Source organism: Cordyceps javanica, chromosome 6 (assembly GCF_051103115.1).
Source record: "Cordyceps javanica chromosome 6, complete sequence".
Classification (NCBI taxonomy): Eukaryota; Fungi; Ascomycota; class Sordariomycetes; order Hypocreales; family Cordycipitaceae; genus Cordyceps; species Cordyceps javanica.
Window position 1 is genome coordinate 1,937,902 of NC_139300.1, and position 21,000 is coordinate 1,958,901.

The 21,000-nt window shown below is 50.8% G+C and overlaps 7 protein-coding genes across 7 annotated transcripts; 3 read left to right on the forward strand and 4 right to left on the reverse strand.

Moving 5' to 3' along the window:
- Positions 1-426: 426 nt before the first annotated feature.
- Positions 427-1,557, reverse strand: V2A60_009025 (uncharacterized protein; the record flags this gene model as incomplete). Its single annotated transcript, XM_083260293.1, has 1 exon — positions 427-1,557. The coding sequence occupies one exon, from the start codon at positions 1,555-1,557 to the stop codon at positions 427-429; it is 1,131 nt and encodes a 376-aa protein (XP_083116419.1).
- A 1,301-nt stretch (positions 1,558-2,858) lies between these two features.
- V2A60_009026 (FAD binding domain-containing protein) lies at positions 2,859-4,839 on the reverse strand (the record flags this gene model as incomplete). The annotated part of the gene is made up of 2 exons (XM_083260294.1): positions 2,859-4,735; positions 4,800-4,839. The coding sequence occupies 2 exons, from the start codon at positions 4,837-4,839 to the stop codon at positions 2,859-2,861; spliced, it is 1,917 nt and encodes a 638-aa protein (XP_083116420.1).
- Positions 4,840-8,458: 3,619 nt separating this feature from the next.
- Positions 8,459-9,308, forward strand: V2A60_009027 (uncharacterized protein; the record flags this gene model as incomplete). Its single annotated transcript, XM_083260295.1, has 2 exons — positions 8,459-8,671; positions 8,751-9,308. The coding sequence occupies 2 exons, from the start codon at positions 8,459-8,461 to the stop codon at positions 9,306-9,308; spliced, it is 771 nt and encodes a 256-aa protein (XP_083116421.1).
- Positions 9,309-9,580: 272 nt separating this feature from the next.
- On the reverse strand, positions 9,581-10,413 carry V2A60_009028 (uncharacterized protein; the record flags this gene model as incomplete). Its single annotated transcript, XM_083260296.1, has 2 exons — positions 9,581-9,695; positions 9,749-10,413. 2 exons carry the CDS (start codon positions 10,411-10,413, stop codon positions 9,581-9,583), a joined length of 780 nt encoding a protein of 259 aa, XP_083116422.1.
- Positions 10,414-12,715: 2,302 nt separating this feature from the next.
- Positions 12,716-14,297, forward strand: V2A60_009029 (major facilitator superfamily domain-containing protein; the record flags this gene model as incomplete). Its single annotated transcript, XM_083260297.1, has 3 exons — positions 12,716-12,985; positions 13,051-13,065; positions 13,113-14,297. The coding sequence occupies 3 exons, from the start codon at positions 12,716-12,718 to the stop codon at positions 14,295-14,297; spliced, it is 1,470 nt and encodes a 489-aa protein (XP_083116423.1).
- A 991-nt stretch (positions 14,298-15,288) lies between these two features.
- On the forward strand, positions 15,289-16,701 carry V2A60_009030 (WD40-repeat-containing domain protein; the record flags this gene model as incomplete). The annotated part of the gene is made up of 1 exon (XM_083260298.1): positions 15,289-16,701. One exon carries the CDS (start codon positions 15,289-15,291, stop codon positions 16,699-16,701), a length of 1,413 nt encoding a protein of 470 aa, XP_083116424.1.
- A 386-nt stretch (positions 16,702-17,087) lies between these two features.
- On the reverse strand, positions 17,088-20,280 carry V2A60_009031 (alpha-ketoglutarate dehydrogenase KGD1; the record flags this gene model as incomplete). Its single annotated transcript, XM_083260299.1, has 2 exons — positions 17,088-17,632; positions 17,679-20,280. The coding sequence occupies 2 exons, from the start codon at positions 20,278-20,280 to the stop codon at positions 17,088-17,090; spliced, it is 3,147 nt and encodes a 1,048-aa protein (XP_083116425.1).
- Between the last annotated feature and the right edge of the window lie 720 nt (positions 20,281-21,000).

Below are 21,000 nucleotides of genomic sequence, written 5' to 3' on the forward strand. Positions count from 1 at the left end.
CGCCTTGCATCGATCTTTTAAATGCTTAAATCTCTTGTGCACATAATATCTTCCGCCAATCAGGGGTTTGTATTGAACCCTTCTCCAACACTCGTCTGTACACACCCCTTGCTCGGCTACCTGCGGATACTCAGGCCATTCTGCTCGGCGGGATTGATTGGGATGGCTGCCGAAAGCCCTGCCCTTGATCCCTGAACTGGCAAGCAATACTGTCTACCCATTTTCAAAAGTCTCCTGGTAGAGGCAACGGCGAATGGGGTGTCTCCATAGGTGCAGCGGAAGGTTTGATGACTGGCCAGAGACGATAGCTTCTAATTATATGTCGAGAAATATTTAATAAAACGCGAAGGGATATCAACTCCGAACAGCAAAAAGTAATTGAAACACAAATACATTGTCCCCGTACCGTGCTATGCAGACATAGACCTAGAATCCCAGAAGATCCAGTTCTCCAGTGAATCCACCGTTCACCAACACCGCCGACATTTGCAGTCGTAGAGCAGGCATTTCTACAGCCTTGTATGCCTCAGAAGGATCAACACCCACAGCAACGCAGATTGCGTTACATATCGTATGAACACCGCAATCATATCCATTCGTCTGCGCAGGATGATCGTATTTGATCGTCGACCACTCTCCGGGTACAAACTTTTCATCCAGAGCGTCCTTCATCCACATAAGAGCGAGTTCTGTCACCGATTTTGTCCCTCGCGGATTCAAGGAATCTATGTGAGCCACCGTCTTCTTTGACGGGTTTATGACCATCAATGTCCAGTGCGAGTGTTCGCAAATCGGCAAAAGGATCGTATTCACCTCGAGTAGATTCTCCTTTGTGATCCCCTTTCGCTTGAGCGTTCGTTGAGTATTTTTGCAAGTAGTCTTTATTTGCTTATAATAGAACGATGTCATAACCAGACATTTTCTAGTCTGCGTCTTTGGGTTGTCAACACCGCCGATATGGTTGACCGCCTGGTCCAGCCAGGACAAAACGCCATTGACAATCTCGTCATTTAGCCATTCAGTCTTTGGTATGACCCTGCAAAAGTCATGGCGATGTAGTGGTGTTGAGTCAGCCGCTTTTGCGAGGACGGCATCCGGATTCGCATGTATGGTGCTAATAGTTCGCTTGCTCATTTCATCGGATAAGGAGAGCAACAGTGGTCGGCGAGGAGTACGAATCTCGTATAGTTGCATATTTGTTATGTACTCGCGCGTGATCTTCTCGTCGGATTCTTGAGTCTTGCGCTGCGCCTGGATGATTTCTTCCACCGCGGTATTGAGTTCGAGCGACCATGGCTCCTTCTCACCCAGGATGGCATTGATGCGGTCATCGTGATTTACTGAAGCTTCTTCGCATGTCTTGAGATAGCTAGAGACATAGTTCAATGTCTCGAACGGAGGAAGAAGCTGATCAGCAAACCTTTCATCCGCTGCCGTCGCAATCGTTGGCTCCGACCTCAGCGTCAACTTCTTTATATCTGGTAGATCATCTGCGATCATAGGTTTTCGACTTGGTCGCTCCGGCTTCCCTTGGGGATCTGAAAATCTTACGGGCATGGGCAGTTGTGACCTTCCGAGCCGTTTTGGCGCATGACGTGAAGCGATTCGCCGCTTCCTTTTGAATACATCTCTGCTTGAAGGTCTCCCACGCGTCGCAGCGAAAGCATCGCCGATACCTGGCCTGGCTTCGTTTGGAAGAGAGTAAGGCCGAAATTTGCTAAGAAACCAGCGTGCTTTGCTGTGTGACTGGCGCACGTCTCGCTTCTTCGGTGAAGGCGGCGGCGAAGGCAGCGAGTTGCTAGCTAGGCTCACATCCCCAGTGTGCGACTTTCTGAAAACGTCTAGTTTCAGACTTGGGATTTGATCAAATGATTCTGCTTTGAAATGCTCGTTGCCATCTCTGTTGCTCTTGACTGATGCTGTACTGAGTTTGAGGCGCTTCGCGCCGAGATCCTTCTCCCGTGTTTGCGTAGCAGCGTGATCATGACGAACTAGGAGATCAGAATACGGCTTAACAATGGCACAGTAATGGCACAATGCATAGACCTACAAAGCTTATCGACGGCACCCCCTACGGAGGAGAGTGCCGACCGAAGGTTTCCTATCATGCCGAGAAAACAACAAACTTAAGCGCGGGGAGGTTAAGATGTCATCGCTCCTGAATTTTTAATAGGATTTTCGGAAAACGAAATCAGTGGGCATTTACCTCTAAGCGTCTTCTTTTTATTTGGGTTTGGCCATTTGGTAGACTCTTGAGCAGCGAACTGATGAGGATGTGAAGTGAAGCTTGTCGATGCTGGGCCACAGCGTTGCTACAGTGGAGGATGCGCCGGCTGAATATCGGCAGAATACGCCACTAGTGATTTTGGTCTGACCCGTCGCTAATTACCTAGATATAAGACATGAGAACTTTTATCATGAGATGGCTGAGAAGTCAAGCATGGTGACCAAATAACTTCTTTGAATGGTCATATGTTTGCCCCATGGGAGGAAATGAGGGGCAGGAATCAAATACAAAAGCATCATCTAGGGCCGGGTACCTGCCTGACCGGCTGTACAGGCTACCACTACCTCGCGTCGATTTCAGTGCACCTCTTCCCAACGACTTGTTGTTAAGTAATATTTGATGCTATTATATTTTCTCATCCTAACAGCACTATGAGGCTTGTGTGAACCGTTTTAAAACATATCATAAATTCTTTTATCTCATCACACGAAGATAATTAATCTAGATTGATATCTCTGCATTATCTACGAGCCCCCAGCCTCCGGCGTCGATACATCGAGACGCTGTTGCATCTTCCACACTAGAAGAAACCGTGAGATCCCGTTTTCAGCAGTCTATGGAGTTGGCGCACTTACAGATGAGATGTCAAGCCACCTATCTTCTTCGTGCAAAAGGACGAAAAATACTCGTTTAGCGCTTCTACAGTACCGCTGCCCTCGACCAAACGAACGACCATAGCGACGTAACCATCAGGTCGAACAATGACTACACCTCCCTCATCTGGGTTCAGTCCCATGCGAGCGTGGGCAGTGGCATCAGAGTTAGGAAAATGACGATCCCATCGATCATCGGCGTAGACATGATCTCGATACCGTGCCAAAAGTGGAGGAAGCTGTTCGTCGATGTCGATCTGGTGCCGCTTTGCCGCGAAAATAGTGCAGATTGTGAAGAAATTGCTATGCGGGTTATGCTTCTCATGGTGTGATACTTGGTCAATGTCGTCTCGTAGAAAGCTGGCGTAGAAGGAACGTTTGTCCTGCATATAATGAGCAAAGTCGGCGACTGCAGTAGCAGTTTTGCTACGGTTGCCAGCGAAAAGAAACACTCTAAAAGATCCATTCCACGGCACTTCTTGCTCCAGGTGAACAACATTGGCGTCCGAAACTCTCGTCACATCAGAATTCTTGAAGATCCGGCCAGTCACCAGTGTTGTTCCGGCAGGGTTAATCAAGGGCGATTGTGCCGCATGCTTGGGCGACCAGTTGAGCTCGTTAGGTCCATAAGAGACACCGTAGCCACTCGTAAACTCGCAAGACTCTTTGAATGTCTTGATGAATTCGCTGTCAGTCATGTCATCCGCAGGATGCGATTCGGACGCTGCCTCGACGTCGCCTTGTTCCGGGGGTCGCTGCGAAAAGAGCTTAGCGTAGCGATTGTCGAAATCGAGCAGAGCTTCGGCGACACTGCGGCGTTCCAATTCGTACGTCTTGAGAATACCACGCTCGGCGAAGCCAGCTTCCACGGCATGTATTTTCCACGCCAGGTTTTGGGAATCCAGGAAAGCCGTATTCATTCCCTGACCAGCTTTCGGGCTATGAGTATGACACGCATCGCCACCAAGAAAAACACGCTGGTCCAGGGAGTAACGATCGGATAGGCCTTGCCCTATAGGGTACACAGAGTACCACTCAACACGCTCCCATATAATATAGTAAGGTTGCAAGATTCTTTTGGCGGATTCCTGGACTTGCTCTGCTGTAGCCGTTTTACGCGAATTCCAGTCCGGATCCGTGGACGATGCGATTTGAATATATAAGCGCACCATATTATCTTCTCGAGGAATGACCATGATAGATCCATGATGGCTATGAATGGTACATTTCATCTTGATGTCAGGAAAGTTAGTCTGCACAACACCATCCATGACTCCCCACACATGTGAAATAGGGTCCTTGTGGCGTAAACCGATATTTAGCTGTTGACGGATAAACGACCTGGATCCTTCACCCCCGAAGAGATATTTCGCATATATCTGCTCCTTTGCATTGCCATCCACATGCTTGAGCTGCACAGTGATGGGGTATTCTGAGCTTTGTGCCTCGTCTGACTGAAAGCCAGTAATGGTCCATGGGCGTTGAACCTCGACACCATTCTTTGCAAGGTCCGAAAGAAAGACTCGTTCGATATGACCCTGGTGTAATAGGGTAGTGAATGGGTAGCGAGCATCAATGAAGTTGGGGCAGGACGCCCAGGTCCCTGTCCTCTGTATGCCAGATGTTGAGTCAGAAGGGTCCCAAAACGCGACTTCAAAGACACGTGCAGGCTTGTGTGCCATTATGGCAGACTTGAGGCCCATATTTCGGAGTAAATCGAGAGACCGGGGTTGGATGCCATCAGCGCGGCCTGTGGCCGTTGGCTCTGGGCGGTTATCAATGTGCTTTATTCGATAACCCCAGCGAGCTAGGCATGTCGAGAGCATCAAGCCTACAGGGCCAGCTCCTACAATGACTGATAAGGAGTTATTAATGGTTGTGATATTTAGCCGGAACAAGTGTATGGTAAGACTACGTACCAACGTCATAGTAGGAAGGTGTCTGTTGCTGCGTCGCCATAGGCTTTCTTGTAATAGTATGCGGGGTACTTATGTGTCGTAGAGGTTTTCTAACAATGACTTGATCCAGGGCATAAAAAAAATCGTTGAGACTGAGCAGCGGGTAGAGAGAGACTGCAGAATGAAGACTAGCACCGGATGAAGGTAGAAAATGGTTGTATTGTGTAGCACCAGCTGGGGCCGGCGTTCAACAGATATTTAACCATTTCTGCGGAAACAACAGCCGCCCAAGAGAGCTAAGGGGTTCTCCGGAGTAGATAGAGTGGGCTCAAGCCGCATCGCATACACAAGAAATTCTATTGGCGGTGGGCATACCGGAACGACGTGGGAGTGAATGAAGGATGGCTGGCGCGCCCTGAACTAGTGGAGTAGGAGGAGGATGAGAGGAGGAGGACAACAGGTGGGTCGTGAGAGGCGAGCTAAAAGTCCGGCAGCAGATTCGGGAACTGAGGAGACAGACACCGGGTTGCAGCTATGCACAGTCATGTCGGTATACCCAGTGAACAGTCAGTAATGGCTTTCCATACGACGTCTCATTTCGGAGTGCTCGAGAGACAGTGCCATCTCCAGCACTTTGAGTGGCCGTCGGCGCCTTATCTCAGTCAGCGCCCTGCTCTTACAGAGCTTTATACCACGACTGCACAGCACTTGCAATCGGCACCTGTTGGCTGTCGAGCTAGGGCTCTAGCCAGGGTGGCAGGCTGGCACCGACCATGTGCCAGGATCGTGTTGTTGCTGTATTAGTATTTCAACTTCAAGTCGCAGTCACGGACAAATGGAAACAGGAAGTAGAGTCGGTTCACTCTCACAATAGGTAGGCACTGAGCGGATGCTCTGCGAGGCCTTCTATCGCGCATGACGCACTGCACCAATCCACGTATCGTTGATCCCTTAACGAGGGCTCTTTTTACTGTTCCTGTGTTAGCTCCTAATTCATTTCTCACAGTGAGGGTAAGCCGGCAGTGCTTCCGCCCGATGTCACATGGCCGCCTCGCTGTGCCCGTCCTCAATCAAAGTATCGGACAAGACAGGCGGCAAAGAGCGTACAACTCCCGATGCTCTATCCGGCTGTGCTCCAAGTACAAATACTCTAGGTACTCTATACTCCGAGCTCATGGCCTAAGTACCAGGTAGGTATCCACTGATGCCCAGATAGAAGCCTTCTTGTGGATCCCTGTAGAGCCGACACCATCTACCGGCTGATTGCCCGTGGTTCTCGCTCCAACACCGCCAGCGGAACTCACGACCGCTCGTCCCTGGTCACATTCGCATCTTGACTCTTTGGCCACGCAGTCGGGTTTACTGTCAGGGTAGCTACATAGCTTGCCGGGATTGAGACGATCTCCTGACCCGAGTGTAACAGCTTGTTCACGGCCAATGTCCGCGAACTTCTGGGTAGGTTGTTATCAAGAAAGTATTCACCTTTATAGCCATCTCCAACTTGATTTTCTTGCAAAGCGCCAGGTAATCCTCGTCCAACAGGCTTGGTCGCGGCGTATTCTGATGGCTCGCCACCTTTCAGAAATCCAATGGATGGCTTGGAGCTTGCGGAATTGCTCGAAGCCTCAAACCGAAAAGCGTTTTCGACGTAATGCAAAACTCCAGGGAAAATCTGTTCTCGACGGCAGCATAATTAAGTGATCGCAAGCAAGTTTTCTGCTCCACTGTGTCGGGTGGGCTTCGGGAACTAGGTCGGTAGTTACTTATTAGTTGTCGCGTTACTTCACGATGCAAAAGGTGGGTACTATAATAAGTACCAGTTGATGAGGTATTTGCCAATACGTATATAGTTCAACAGGATCCGTATTTAAGACAGAAGCCACTCGCTTCAAAACTCGGCGATGATTTGCTCTAAATCGGGTTTTACGAATTTATCAAAATGCTGCCTGTTTGAGGTTCGAAGGTTAGTATAGTTTGATTGATGTATCTGACCAGCTAACGGATGGACGTCCATACTCACTCTCCAGCTCTTACTCTGTACATGTCTGAATAGTTAGAAAGTGGCCAAGTGGTAGCTTTTCACTCACAATAACGGAAAATCCGGCTTCATGGCTAATGTTCTTCATCATGTGTAGGTTTTAGCACACAAAGTCCGGGCGAAATACGTGACAATAGTGGTTAACTGCTCATGGGGCTGCTAGACAAGGCCGGGAGCTGATGGACGGGTTTAATTTGCTAGAAAGTTTATGATACGGCTGATTCGGTGCTATCACTGAACGAAAATATCGCATGTGAGAGTCGAACAATCGCTGTGACCCGCTTAGTACTATATACAATGCTGGTATGCAGTTTGTCTTCCTCGGGTGCATCGATCTCAAAAGTCTTGCAAATGACCTGGTGAAATGCTCAATCTATGGACGATCTAAGAACTTCTGTGAGAGACCCGGGGAGCTATCTCCTCTCTATATATGATGAAGGTCACTGGCGGTTATGCGTGTCAAGACTGCATTGCTATTTTGCTGGCAACAAGCTATGGGAGGTTGGTGCTCGTTTGTGTTTAGCCTTTTTCTGCCAGCTGGCAGCCAGCCAGCACTGTCACTGTTTGCATGCATGCCTGCCCCATTGCTAATTACCTCTTTCTCTCGACAGACGTTCTTGAGAGCTCCTCTGCGAGATTATATCGGGTTACCTCATGGGAAAAAGTGCAAAAAATAAATAAGAACGACAAGAGGCCTGCATGCACAGTCTTCTCGAATTCTAAATGCCGTCCGCATCACAAGAGAGCGAATCCGTCAAACGGGGCTCTGGTCCAGGAGCAACCGCTGTGCATTCAATAAGATCATCTTCGTCAGGCAAATCACTTTCTTCCAGGCCAAAGTCCAGCTCGCCGAGAAAGCGTAACACAAACCAGCCGCTACATATACGAATGAACCTGACGGAGACGCAAATGGACACAATTACTGACGCGTGCGAAAACTCTACCGTTTGAAGTTTTTATCTAATCTCTCAGCAGTTTTGCACAAAAGCTCAATGCAAGTCGACTGAGCCCAGTAAAAACATGTATCGTTGATGAAGGCAACAACCAACCACACCCAGATCAGCTCGCAAGAGTCGACTCTGGACCCGATTCCTCCGGGTTCAAGCCCTACAAGACCATTAAAGCAGTCTCCCCAACATTTTCCGAGCTCATGCCTCGTGTAAAGGATGATTCCTTGGCACAAAGACGGCAGCAAGCGGCACTTGCTCAGATCAACGTACCTACCCAGCATCGAGACACCTCCAGACCACAGAGATCGCAGATGGAGCCCGTTGATGCAGCCATCTCTCCGCTAGGTATCAAGATGTCTACCAGGAAAAGCGTGGATGAGAGACCGCCTTCATCCTTCTATTCTCCTCGATGCTTGGAGTTGAAGCCTCCGAGACCGCTAAACATACCAAGCAACAGGAGAGGCCAAACACCACAACAAGGCACTGTTGGCATGATAGACATTTATAATGATTGGACACAAGTTGATGGATCTGGCGTATCGCCGCTTTCTCCCGAGCCTACTGGTCCACATGGCCGCGAGGTCCATCATCCGCGAAGATCTAAGAGCCTGGCGGAGGGTATGAGAAGACAGCAAAGCCCCATTAAAACGTCGCGAAACACAGAATCGGAGCGGGAGGCTTATTCCCCAGACATGGTCTCTGAAAGTCCTATGTTCTCACCTCTGCCACTCTATTTCCGGGGGCAAGACTTTCCCACCATTAAACAAGGTAGCAAAACTTTGATCGGAAGCAATGGATGGCTTGAGAAAACTGGAGAGGGAGGTCTTGCGCTGGACAGCGAGAGCAAGACACCTCAAAAGAGGATCGGTATATTCGACAGTATCAAGAAAATTGCCAAAGATATGGTACGCTAAAATCTGGCGTGGCCTTGTTTAAAAGCTAATCTTATAGACTGAAATTCATCCATATCGTAGATCCCCACAGGTAAAGCCGTCAGGGACACAGCTGCTCATATCGCTTGACGCAAGAGAGCAGAGCTTGCTCTACTGCGAATTGGAGTATCACCTTACTTGTACTCTGAATAAATACATCTCCAGCGAGCTCGAAAAGGGTCGCCTCGTGCCCACCAACTTCAAGAAGATAACCGACGCCTGGTACCAGCAAGGCCGACCCCGTGTGGTCGGATTTCGCTTCGACCTTGAGACACAAGTCGACCTTGTGGCGCTACATATCAGCGAGTTTACTTTCTGCGGCCGTCGCCAGTGCAACCCCGTCGAGATCAGCAGCCTCTTGCACGCAATGAAGGTCAATGCACGCGCTATGCGCATCCGCACCTTTTGCCAGCCCGATTCGGTGATTGCGAAGCAACTCGCAGATAGTCAGGCCTTGTTTGACATGATTGGGGCGTCAGATGACGTAAACAGAGCCTTGTCGGAGATTGTACACTTTTTCAGGGTGATTGTTGAGCGTGAGCACAAAGTTTCACCGCAGCGGCAACGGGGGCAGAAACATACTACACTGATGGCGTCCTGTGACGGATAGCAAACGGGTTGGGAATTGCTCAATAACATAGCTTGGGGGCTTGGTAATAATTGCAATTATATTGGAAAGTTGAGAAAAAACAGAATGATGAGTAGCAGTGTAGATGTCTTGTATCAAATGAGATTTCGACGTAATAAATTACCCTGACCGGCAGAACGCGATGGAAAGCTCTCCAGGTTACAAAATTTGCCGTCAATTTTAATCCCATGACGTAGTGATAATTAGGCCGTCACATATCATAAACCTCATATTCAAATCATTCGGTGCGTTGATCAATCCCTGTACCTTGAGGGTTCGTCACGTCGACGGTCGTAATTGTCGTATTCATCATAATCAGCATCACGTTTATAGCGAGAGCGCCCGCTATCGTAGTCGCTATCATCATTCCTAATACTACAGTCAGCAATATTACTCTTGATACCGGTCTGCATAAGTTGTACCGGCTTCTGTGTGGGCGTTCGCGCTCGCGTCTCTTCTCGCGCTCGCCCTCTACATGATGCGCGAACGCATTGGCACCCAAACCACCCGCAACAGCTCCCAGAAGTGTCGAGACCGCCTTGGGCACTGCATTTTCGTCACTATGGCGGCGCTGATGACTGCCCTTGCCGCTGCGGTTGTACGCCGCCTCCGTCGCCTTGTTGGCCACGAAGCCCCCGACCACCGCACCTAGGATCCCTGCGCCGATGCCCGCCGATGAATTGCTAAAGTTATCCTCCACAGCATGGCGGGCACGGCTCACTGGGCTCTGGGAGTCGCGACGGCGATCCCGGCGCGACTCGCGGTCGTCGTCGTCGTAGTTGGAGCGCGAGCGCGAGCGCCGGCTGTGGCCGCCACGGGAACGCTCGTACGGCGACTCGGAACCGTCGCGGTAGGCAAGCGCATTTCCAGGTGGTACTGAATTGGCGCGACTATAGCTTTGGGCGGGCGGCATGAGCGTCATCTCCTCGCGCACGAAGGGCTCGTCATCGCGAAAGGGCCGGCCGGGGTCGCCAAAGCCGACAGCGGGACCACCTCCCGCTCCAGAGTAGTAGTCGGGAGAGCGATCGCGTCGCGAGCCGTGCCCGTTACGGTAGTCGTTGTCGTCTTTGTAGTTAGAGCCCGGCATGTTGGGGTCGTTGCTCGAGAGCCTAAAGTGGCAGATGGCGGGGATCGTCACGAAATGGAGGGGCTATATAAGCGCAAAGGTTGAAAAGTGAAGAGTTTATCGCAAGATCAAAGGGTACACAACATTAAGTATTGAAAGATCGAATTTTGATGTATACTGTGCTTCAAAGGGAAACTCGTTGGGTGATGATAATAGCGCAATTGACTTTGAGGCTCGAATAAGAAATCGGCACCGCCGGGTAACTCGTCAGGTTGCACAGTGCTTGCTGCGCCGGGCCAAGCCTAGAACGCTGCCAGGAAGGCGGCGGTGCTCGTGGGCACAACCAGTGGTGGCTGAAGGCTCGGATGACACGGCTAGCTCGACCATGTTGCATTCGCTGAAATTGACTTGATGCATGGCCCAACTTGTAAGATAGAGGGTGGCTGGGGTGGCAAGCATATATGTAGTAGGCTACCATCATCAGACCTATGCCTATCGGACAAGAATCGAACAGATTGTGGAAGAGATGGCTACGGCGGAATCGAGGGATTACCCTCGGCACGTTGAGTTCCACAACTACGTAGGTAAGTAGGTTTGCCTTGCTATGATAGATGTTGGTACGCGAAGCGGCTGGAAGTGGCTGGCCGCAACTTCGTTCTCGCTTCGTTGTGACAGTATAAACTGGTTATATCATGTCCATTTGCTCCCCGACCCTTCTCTTCGATCTTCATTCAATGGCCTATTGCTCATATTTCAATCATCCCGAATACGACGAACCGTCAAAGATCCCAATGCTGTTGTTCCACCGGAATGTCGGGCCGACAAGACATGTAAAGTTACAGCGACTACTCCTGCCACGCACCCACTGCTCGCGTAGATCGGTGCTATACACCTTCCAGGCTAGTAAGGTAAAGAGGCCAGATAGTACGCTCTATATAATAGACAGAAAATACTAATAGACTTTATTCTTAAATATCTTAAATAAAATTTAAACTAGTCTATTTAAAAATATTAAATAAATCTTATAGATTATAATATTTAATTATAAGTCTTATATTTAAAAATATTTCTTAAATAAATATTTCTTATTTAATTAAAAATAAAGTAATATATTTTTAATTTTAAGATATTTTAAATAGTTAATGTAAAATTTTAAATAATATTTATAATAAAAAATATTAATATATAAAGTTAAAATTAAATAATATAAAATTTTTATATTTTTATATTTTGATTTATAATAAATAAACTATTATCTAGAATATTTAAGAATTAGAATCTTCCAGTATCTTCTATGTATTATATATAGAGTACACTATCTAGCCGCGAACCCTTGCTAGCCTAGAAGGTATACTATTACAGCACCCATCTGCGCGAGCAGTGGGTGCGTGACACGAGTACCCGTAAGTAGGGCGCGAAGTCGCAGCCAGGATCAGCGCCACTCAGGGTCTGGAAACGGCCCTGGGTGGACAAAAAAGTAACGGCGCTGGTAACAAATAATCTGTGCAGGAAGGTCCTTCATGCGGAGACAACACATCAGCCAGCTCCCCTGTCTTAACCGCTATTCCCTGCGGCCCGTCGTCCCGAATTGCCTACGAATTATACTATCAGTATAGCGTGATGCAAACCCGGCGAATCCATGCCATTACTTCGCTTTCAACCCGAGGACAGCGGTGTCTACGTTCAAAGAACAATGCACATATTTTGCTAGAGCCTCCAAACAACGCTTCGCTAGTCTTTACCCGCCAACCTGTCAGCTTAACATCTGCTCAGCTTCCCAGAGTTGCATGGCTGCCCCACAGACGAGCATCGCAGCCCAGCATCGTGCTTAACTCTCCGCTACTGAATGCGCCAAGGATGGTATTAATAAGTCAGAGCTAAAAGTCTAAAGAGAGACGGCTAGAGAGTTCGTTCTTGTCTTTTTATTCTTTTTTTAAGCTGATGACGCCCTCCCTCAGACCTTTGTTCTGACCCTATCCCCGAGCTGGCCTAACTTGACCGTGTTCTGATCTCAAACTCCTTTTAGGTTGTGGGCTCGCACCCATCGCCTTGCTATGCTTTTTCTCTAGCCCAATATCTCCCCGAGGTCAGCAGATTCTAGAGTGGTGGCTCTCTCCGTTGACTTGCGGCCGTTCAACTTTTTCATATTCGCTGCTTTCGAGGCCGCGTCTAGCTACTGGCAGCGCTGCCCATCCCTTACACCGCCGTCAGGGTTTTTTTGGGGGCCGGTCACCAAGCACTGCTTGTCCGCCTCCATATTTTCATTTTCATATCCAATGACGTGACCTTTTAAATTCTTACGAACCCTTCTTCGTGTGTCAATATGGCCAGCTCGTGCACTGAGGAGCGAGACTCGGTGGCCTTCAGCCAGACTGAGCCAGGTTCCCACGCTTCGCCTGTGGGAGATGTCGAAAAGCGTCAATATGGAAAAAACACACAAAATGTAGTCGAAAGAGATCCATCATCTGCCGCCAATGAGGCTGACTCTTCGGGCGGTTTGGAGCGCTGGAACGGATCGGGAAACAACACTGCTCGCTTCCTGGTCGTCAACCTTGCCCTATTTATCATGGGCATGAACGATGCTTGCATTGGAGTAAGTACAGCTAGTTACGACATTCAAGAGTCTCTATTTCAGGATTTACTTATATACCCTTACAGGCACTTCTTCCTTATGTATGTATTTCTGTTAAAATAGTTCAGTCATTGCACTAACATATCAGATTGAACCATATTACAATGTCAACTACACCGAGGTCTCGACTCTTTTCGCAGTTCCTTTCGCTGGTTACATCGCTGCTGTCCTCTCCAATAACTGGATTCATTACAGGTATGGTCAGCGCGGTGTTGCCTTTATCGGGCCTATCTGCCGTGTCGCCGGCTATTTGCCCATAGCACTCCATCCCCCGTTCCCTGTGTTGCCCATTGCCCTGCTCGTAGCTGGTTACGGAAACGGAATTGAAGACAGCGGCTACAATGCCTGGGTTGGCAACATGCATCAGGCCAACGAACTTCTCGGCTTGGTCCACGGTGCCTACGGCCTCGGCGCAACCATTAGTCCCCTCATCGCGTCCGCCATGGTGACCAAGAGCCACCTCCAGTGGTACTCCTTCTACTACGTCATGATAGGAATGGTATGCTGCGAGTTTATTGCTGGCATGCTAGCTTTTTGGCAACACGACGGAGCTTCCTATCGCAAGAGATTAGCATACGATGGTGAGGGCAAGCAGCGCATCACCACACGCCATGTCCTCAAGCAACCCCTTACCTGGGTGGTGGCCGTTTTCCTACTCGGTTACGTCGGCGTTGAAGTTAGCCTCGGAGGCTGGATTCCTACCTTCATGATCAAGGTTCGTCATGCTGAACCGTTCCTGGCTGGTCTGTCGGTAACAATGTTCTGGCTGGGTTTGACGCTTGGCCGTGTCATCTTGGGATTTGTCACCGGCCGCATCGGCGAAAAACTCGCTATCACGGTGTACATTACCCTTAGCATTGTCCTGCAATTGTTGTATTGGCTTGTGCCGAACTTTGCCGCGTCCCTCGTCTTCATCATTCTTCTCGGTTTCTTCCTCGGCCCCCTCTTCCCAGCCGCCATTGTGACGGCCACCAAGCTGCTTCCACCCGAATACCACGTCAGTGCGATTGGCTTCGCCGGCGGCTTTGGTGGTGCCGGAGCGGCCATCATTCCTTTTGGCGTTGGTGCCATTGCACAGAGCAAAGGCGTCTCCGTGCTGCAGCCCATTGTGCTGGCCTTCCTCATCTTTGACCTTATTGGCTGGTTGATTATGCCTGGAGGTTTCAAGCGAGGCGGACTGGAGAAAGCACGCGAGGAAAAAACTCCTGTGGGTGGTGACTTTGTACAGGCTCGGAAGTGGGTGGCGGGAAAAGTGCGAAAATTTAGCATATGACGGAAGTGATTTTGGCGAAAAGTGCTTAGCCTTTGCTTTTTTCAATACTTGAAGTAACTCGCTTCTTCTCTTGACTCGGTCTCGGTTCTACCTCTTCAAACTCAAGTTGTTTCAATACCAATCTCCTCAATTCCGTTCTGAAATTCTTGATGTTTCGTGCCCCTGGCGTTGTTACCGTAAGTGATGTTCTCTTCCCGTGATGAAGCGTACTGGGAAGCAAGTAGAGCCTTGTCAGGCTAAACGCCTCGCTCTCGCGGACATTTCTCACGGCTTTATCCTCCCCTTAACCAAATCGATTGATAGCTAGTATCTTCTCAGACCGCATCGGAGCTTTCCATCTTCCAATAGCATTCTGGGTCGAAGAGTTGAGAGAGCGAGAGGGGGCATCAATACAGCATCCGCACTGCGCCATGTTTTGTCACTTGTCTACCTGTTCCAAAGCTGGCCATTGGGGCTTTTCGCCTTGCTGTCTTCCGCATTTACACAAACGCCCTTTTGATAGCCTTGCAAGGCTTTACTAGACTGCAGGTCCTTCTGCCAGTGGCCTGCTTCAAGTATGTGGAGCTCTTGCTTGTCAATAACTTTTATTCGAACTTTTGAGGTAGTCATCTTAATGTTCCATGAAGCTTGGTATGGCCACCATCATACCAATTCCGACTGCAATTGCTCGCCCTTGGTGGTGTAGATATCCAGAAGCTGCCAACGGTTTGTGACTAGGTAGTAAGTTCAAGGCCCTCTGGGGGAGTTAGAGAGACGCCATAATTTTGGCGGGGCACACTGCGTGCGGGCAAGCGTTGACGGAGCTAGTCATCTCAAGTAAAAAAGTCTCTGACGCCCTACATTTTACGGATGATTGCTAACCCCTCTACGATATAAATAATATATAAGTCTAAGCCACTGCCTTCAGGAACAGCATAGCCCCCAGTCGTGCTCACGGCATCCGCGGTATACCCACACCACAGCCTCGAAGTTCGACTCGAGGCTGGCCGGGATGCAGCCGACCTCGGCACCAGCGGCTACGGGTGCGGCCCAGATTGTCGCCCTCGCGCCGTTCAAGCCTGACCTCTGCGAGCGCGCTTGGCAGACGGCTGCTCACCCGACGCTCCCTCTCGTTGCCACCGTCCACGGCAAGGGCGTAACCGTTTTCTCGCTCGCCACGCTCTTCTCCCACAGCAGCCTCACCGGCGGGCACACGCGGTCTGTCCGCTCCGCGGCCTGGAAACCCAATCTACCTCCGCACAAGCTCTGCCTTGTCTCGGGCAGCTTTGATGCCACGGCGGGCGTCTGGCGTTGGGACGGGGACCCGGACGGCGATGGCGAGCAGGCGCTGGAGTGGGAAGTCACTTCTACCAACGTTCGAAACGGCAACGAGAACGATGATGACGACGACGAACACGTCAACGCGGCCGAAGACAAAGAATGGGAGTTCACGCTCGTTTTGGAGGGCCACGACTCTGAGATCAAGTCATGCGCCTTCTCCCCTTCCGGCGCACACCTTGCCACGTGCTCGCGTGACAAGTCCGTCTGGATCTGGGAAGACATTGGCGCCTCGGAGGAGGACGACGAGTGGGAGACGATTGCCGTACTCAACGAGCACGAGGGCGACGTCAAGGCTGTCGCATGGTGCCCTGATGTACCTGGCCGCAATGCCCGTCGGCGGTACAGCCCAGACGTGCTGGCCAGCGCCAGCTACGACAACACCTTGCGCGTCTGGCGTGAAGACAATGACGGCGAGTGGGTATGTGTTGCCGTGCTCGAAGGTCACGAGCAGACCGTCTGGGGCGTTCAGTGGGAGTCGCGCCCGCGTCCGGGCGACCGCTTCCCGCGCCTGCTATCCTACTCAGCCGACGCTACCATCCGAATCTGGACGCTTAAGGAAGATGACGAAGGCGATGACAGCGAGCAGGGTGGCCGCAGTGCTCTGGGCGGTATTCCTAACACGATGCGCAGATCGCTGCGCGAGGAGTGGGTGTGCACTGCGGTCCTGCCCGCCGCGCACCACCGAGACATCTACGCCGCTGCTTGGAGCGCGCAGACGGGCATTGTAGCCAGTACAGGAAGTGATGGCAAGATTGTGCTATACAAGGAAGACCTTCAAGAAGCGCCGTCCGTGACGACCACCACCACCACCACCACCAGGCCGAACTTCGATCAGCCCATGGCGGGCACGGCAGAGAGCGAGCTGCTGGCTGTGCAGCAGTCCCCATCAACGCTTCCCGGATCTGCAAGATGGAGAATTATTGGCACAAAAGAAAACAGTCACGGGCCGTATGAAGTAAACCACATCATTTGGTGCAAGCGCTACGATGGAAGGGCTCGTGCAAGAGGCGAGGAGGAAATGCTCATCACAACAGGCGACAATGGCATCGTGCAACCGTGGGAAGTGCTTGTTGGTAAGCAGTGAAAAGGAGAGAGCAAATACAGACAGCATAGAGAGGTGTTCTCTATACTCGATTTGACAAGACTGGTGTATTCAAAAATAAATAAGGACGGAGCATATATATGGTTTAGTTTTTCAAATCTGCGCAGTTCATTTGGCATAAAGAAGCAATATTATTACGAGCCATTTTAATCCGCTCATACTTGTACCATGCACTAGGCACAAGACAAGTAATTATTTGTCCTCAAGGGAGGGGTATGATACAGTGTAGTACACAAAGGAGATGACTCCCTCCCCTGAAAGTTCAACAGTGGAAGCTCCCTTTTCTTTTTTCTTTTTTCATCAACTCCCATCTCCTTTACCAGCACCCCTCTGTGACTTCACCTCTTAAGAGGCCAATGTACATCTGTTTATTCGCCCTTGAGCTTGTCCTGCTTGACGGTAAAGGCCATCTCGAGCAGCTCCTTCTCTTCCTTGCCGTGGACGTGCTTCAGACCAGTAGCAACAGACGCACTGGGACTTCGGCCAGCGTACATGACGTGTTTGCGATCGTGGTACTTTGTCTGGTTAAGCAGGGTCTCGATACGAGGCTGGGTGAAGCTCCATGCACCGGCATTAAGGGGCTCCTCTTGAGCCCAGACGATCGTTTTGGCGTTAGGGTACATGTCAAGGTTCTCTTTCAGCTGCTGCCAAGGGAAAGGGTTCAGCTGCTCGATACGAGTGAAGGCAACATTATCAATCTTGTTGTCAGCACGGTACTTGTGCAGAGCAGCCCAAACCTGGCCAGTGCAGAGAATGACACGCTCGATTTCTTCGGGAGACTTGATAGCGCCAGTCTGGTGCTCAGGGTCGGGAATAATCCATTGGAAGCCAGCATCCTCCGCAGTGAATTCCTCAAGGCTAGAACGAGCGAGAGGGTGGCGAAGGAGGGACTTGGAGAAAAATATGATGAGGGCTAGATATTGTCAGCTTCGTTCAGTAAGTCAGTAGCAATTACTTACGCTTGCGGAACTGGCGCTCCATCTGGCGACGCAGGGCGTGGAACAAGTTAGCAGGTGTGGTCATGTACGCAATTTGCATGTTGCAATCCTGGTGTTGGCGAGAAAGCTTGTCCTCGTTCGGGAATACACGAGGGTCCTCGTTGGAGAGCTGAAGATAGCGCTCGATACGAGCAGAGGAGTGCTCGGGTCCTTGTCCGTCGTAACCGTGAGGCAGAGACATCACGAGACCGCTACGCTGCATCCACTTGACCTCACCAGAGGCGATGAACTGATCAATAATGCATTGAGCGTTGTTGGCAAAGTCACCGAACTGTGCCTCCCACATGACAAGAGCGTTGGGAGATGACAGCGAGTAACCGTACTCGAAACCAAGCGCACCAAACTCACTCAGCGACGAGTTGGAGATGACGAACTTGCCCTGGTCCTTGCTAATGTGCTGAAGAGGCGTATAAGTGGCCTCATTTTCTTGGTCGTGGAAGACAGCGTGGCGCTGAGAGAAGGTGCCACGCTCAACATCCTGACCAGAGACACGGACGTGGTAGCCGTCGGTGACAAGAGTACCAAAGGCCAGAGCCTCAGCAGTGGGGAAGTCAATGTTCTTTCCCTCGACAACAGATTTGGTACGATTGTTGAGGATACGCTTGAGGTTGCGATGGACGGTGAAGCCCTCGGGAGCAGAGCCAATAACCTCGCCAATGTGTTGGATGGTCTTCTTGTCAACATTGGTGGGGTTGTGGGGAAGGATCTCAGTGGCCAGTTCCTTGGGGGACTTGAAGCCGTTCCAGGCGGATGTGGTCCATTCCTTGGACGTAGGAGTGTAGTCCTTGGACTTTGCAAAGCTCTCTTCAAGCATACCCCAGACCCACTGTTTGTGCTCGTCAATATCCTCTTTGGTAAAGGTGCCTTCTTTCAGCAGCTTGTCAACGTAGACATCGATTTGGGGAACCTGAGAATTGATGCGCTTGTACATGAGGGGTTGGGTGAACGAAGGTTGGTCAGTCTCATTATGACCGTGCTTGCGGTAGCAGATCAGGTCAATGACAACATCGTGCTGGAACTCCGCGCGCCAGTCAGCAGCAAGCTGGCAAACAAAGTTGACAGCCTCGACGTCATCTGCATTGACGTGGAAGACGGGTGCGTCGATGGCCTTGGCGATATCCGTACAATAAGCAGTGGAGCGAGCGAAGCGCGGGTCAGTTGTGAAACCAATCTGATTGTTGACAACCAAGTGGATGGTACCACCAGTAGAAAAAGCAGGCAGAGAGTGGAATCCCAGACACTCATAAACGATACCCTGGGCAGCGAAAGCGGCATCACCGTGCAGGAGAACGCTCATGGCAGTGCGATGGGCCTTCTCGTCGTTATTATAGTGCTGGATGGCACGAGTCTTGCCGAGAACAACAGGGTCCTCTGCTTCCAAGTGTGAAGGATTGGCGACGAGAGAAAGCTGAACGCGCTTTCCGGAAGGAGTGGGACGCTCAAAGTTCATACCAAGATGATACTTGACGTCACCAGAGCCCTCCTCAGCCGTGTCAGTGCCAGCAAACTCGCTGAAAATGGACTCGTTGGGCTTGCGGACGACGTTGGAAAGGACGTTGAGACGACCTCTGTGGGGCATACCAATAACAATGTCCTTGACGCCGTAGTCGACACTGCGGTCGATGAGAGCCTTCATACCAGGGACGAGGGTCTCACAACCCTCAAGACCAAAACGCTTGTCGTTGGGGTATTTGGTCATGAGGAAGGATTCAAAGCTTGAACTCCATATGAGTCGGTCAAGGATACGGCGCTTCTCGTCGATGGAGTATTTGAAGGGCTGGGGCACCTCAAGACGCTCGCGGAGCCAGTCGCACTTTTCACGATCAGGAATGTGGATGAACTCGACACCATAGAAGCCAGAGTAGATCTTTTCGCAAGCGGCGACAATTTCGCGAAGAGTCATTTTTTCGCGGCCCTCACGCTTGAAACGGGGCAGGATACCAGGGCCCAGCGTATATTCAGTATCTAGGTCCTTCTCGGTAAAGCCGTAGAATTCGAGCGTCAACTCCTTAGGTTTGATGTTACCGAAACCTTCGGCGGTGTTCCTGATGCCAAGGGGGTCAATGTTGGCCTTGTGGTGACCACGAGCCTGGTAGGCACGCACAAGGAGTTGAACCTTCAAGTGATTGGTGACATCAGAGCCGTCCTCCATGGCGAGACCAGCACCGAGACGAGGGACACCGCCGGTCATGTTGGGCACAAGGTTGGGAGGAGGCTGGAAGGCTTGGGAGATAGGCATATCGCCACTCTCCATGTTCTTAAAGTAGATCTGCCAGGAGACGTGCACGCTCTTAGGATCTTTCTTCCACTCCATGTACATCTCGTCAATGTAATTGGCAGTGCTTCCGGTGAGGAAGTTATCGTTGGGGTCGGGAGCAGAATGGGAGGCATCCTCTGTCGTAGCATAGCAGCGACGAGCTGTGATAGCCAGCGAGCGGCGAGCGGCAGCGATTTTCCATGACGAGGGACGAGCACAAGTATTCGAGAGCGAGGAGACAGCAGGCGAAACGCGGGCGCCGCGGAGCAGCTGAGAGCTGGCTCTACAGAGCGAATTTCTCAACATGGCGTGGTGAAAAGCCTCGCGAAGCTTCAGGAGACTTTTTTTTCTGGGGATTGAAGAATAGGCAAAGGAAGAAAGAAGTATCAAAGACGGCCGACGAGACGCATCCCAATCTCGCGATCGTAGGATCAGTAAAAAGAATGGCGGAGTGAGTCTTTGAAGACCGGAGAGTTAGGGAACACAAGGAGGAGGAATGAAGCAAAAAAGAGCCTCTAACAACGGCCAAGCTGGAGGTTTCGATGGCGTGGTTGGGGCTCCACGAAAAGCATGACGGTGCACGGGAGTTACCTTGCCCATTTGGTGCAGTTGGTGCGCCGCTTGGCAATTTCGGTGGCGCTGTGGCTCTCTGCTCTGTGGCACTGTGGCGCTGTCGTAGTTGTTTTGAAGGACTCGGGCTGAGGCTTGGGGGCTGCTGGCGGGCTGCTACACTGCCAACACAACAATAGTCTCGGACGCGCCGGGAGGCCCTGCTAGCCTACAGCACCAGCCCTCCTTGTCTTCTTGTCCTCATTAGCCGACTTCATCTGGTGGTGCCTGCAGGCCGCGGGTAGCTTGGCAGCCTTCAGGGCAACCCAGTCGCCGAGTTACAGTCTCCTCTACAGTAGTAGTTTCCAAAAAACAGTGCGCCTCACTGTGGGTGCACGCAGTGGACCAGCACACCAGGCACCGTTTACAGGGTTTCGTACAGTGCTAGAATTAACACGCGTACCGTTTCATTCCGGC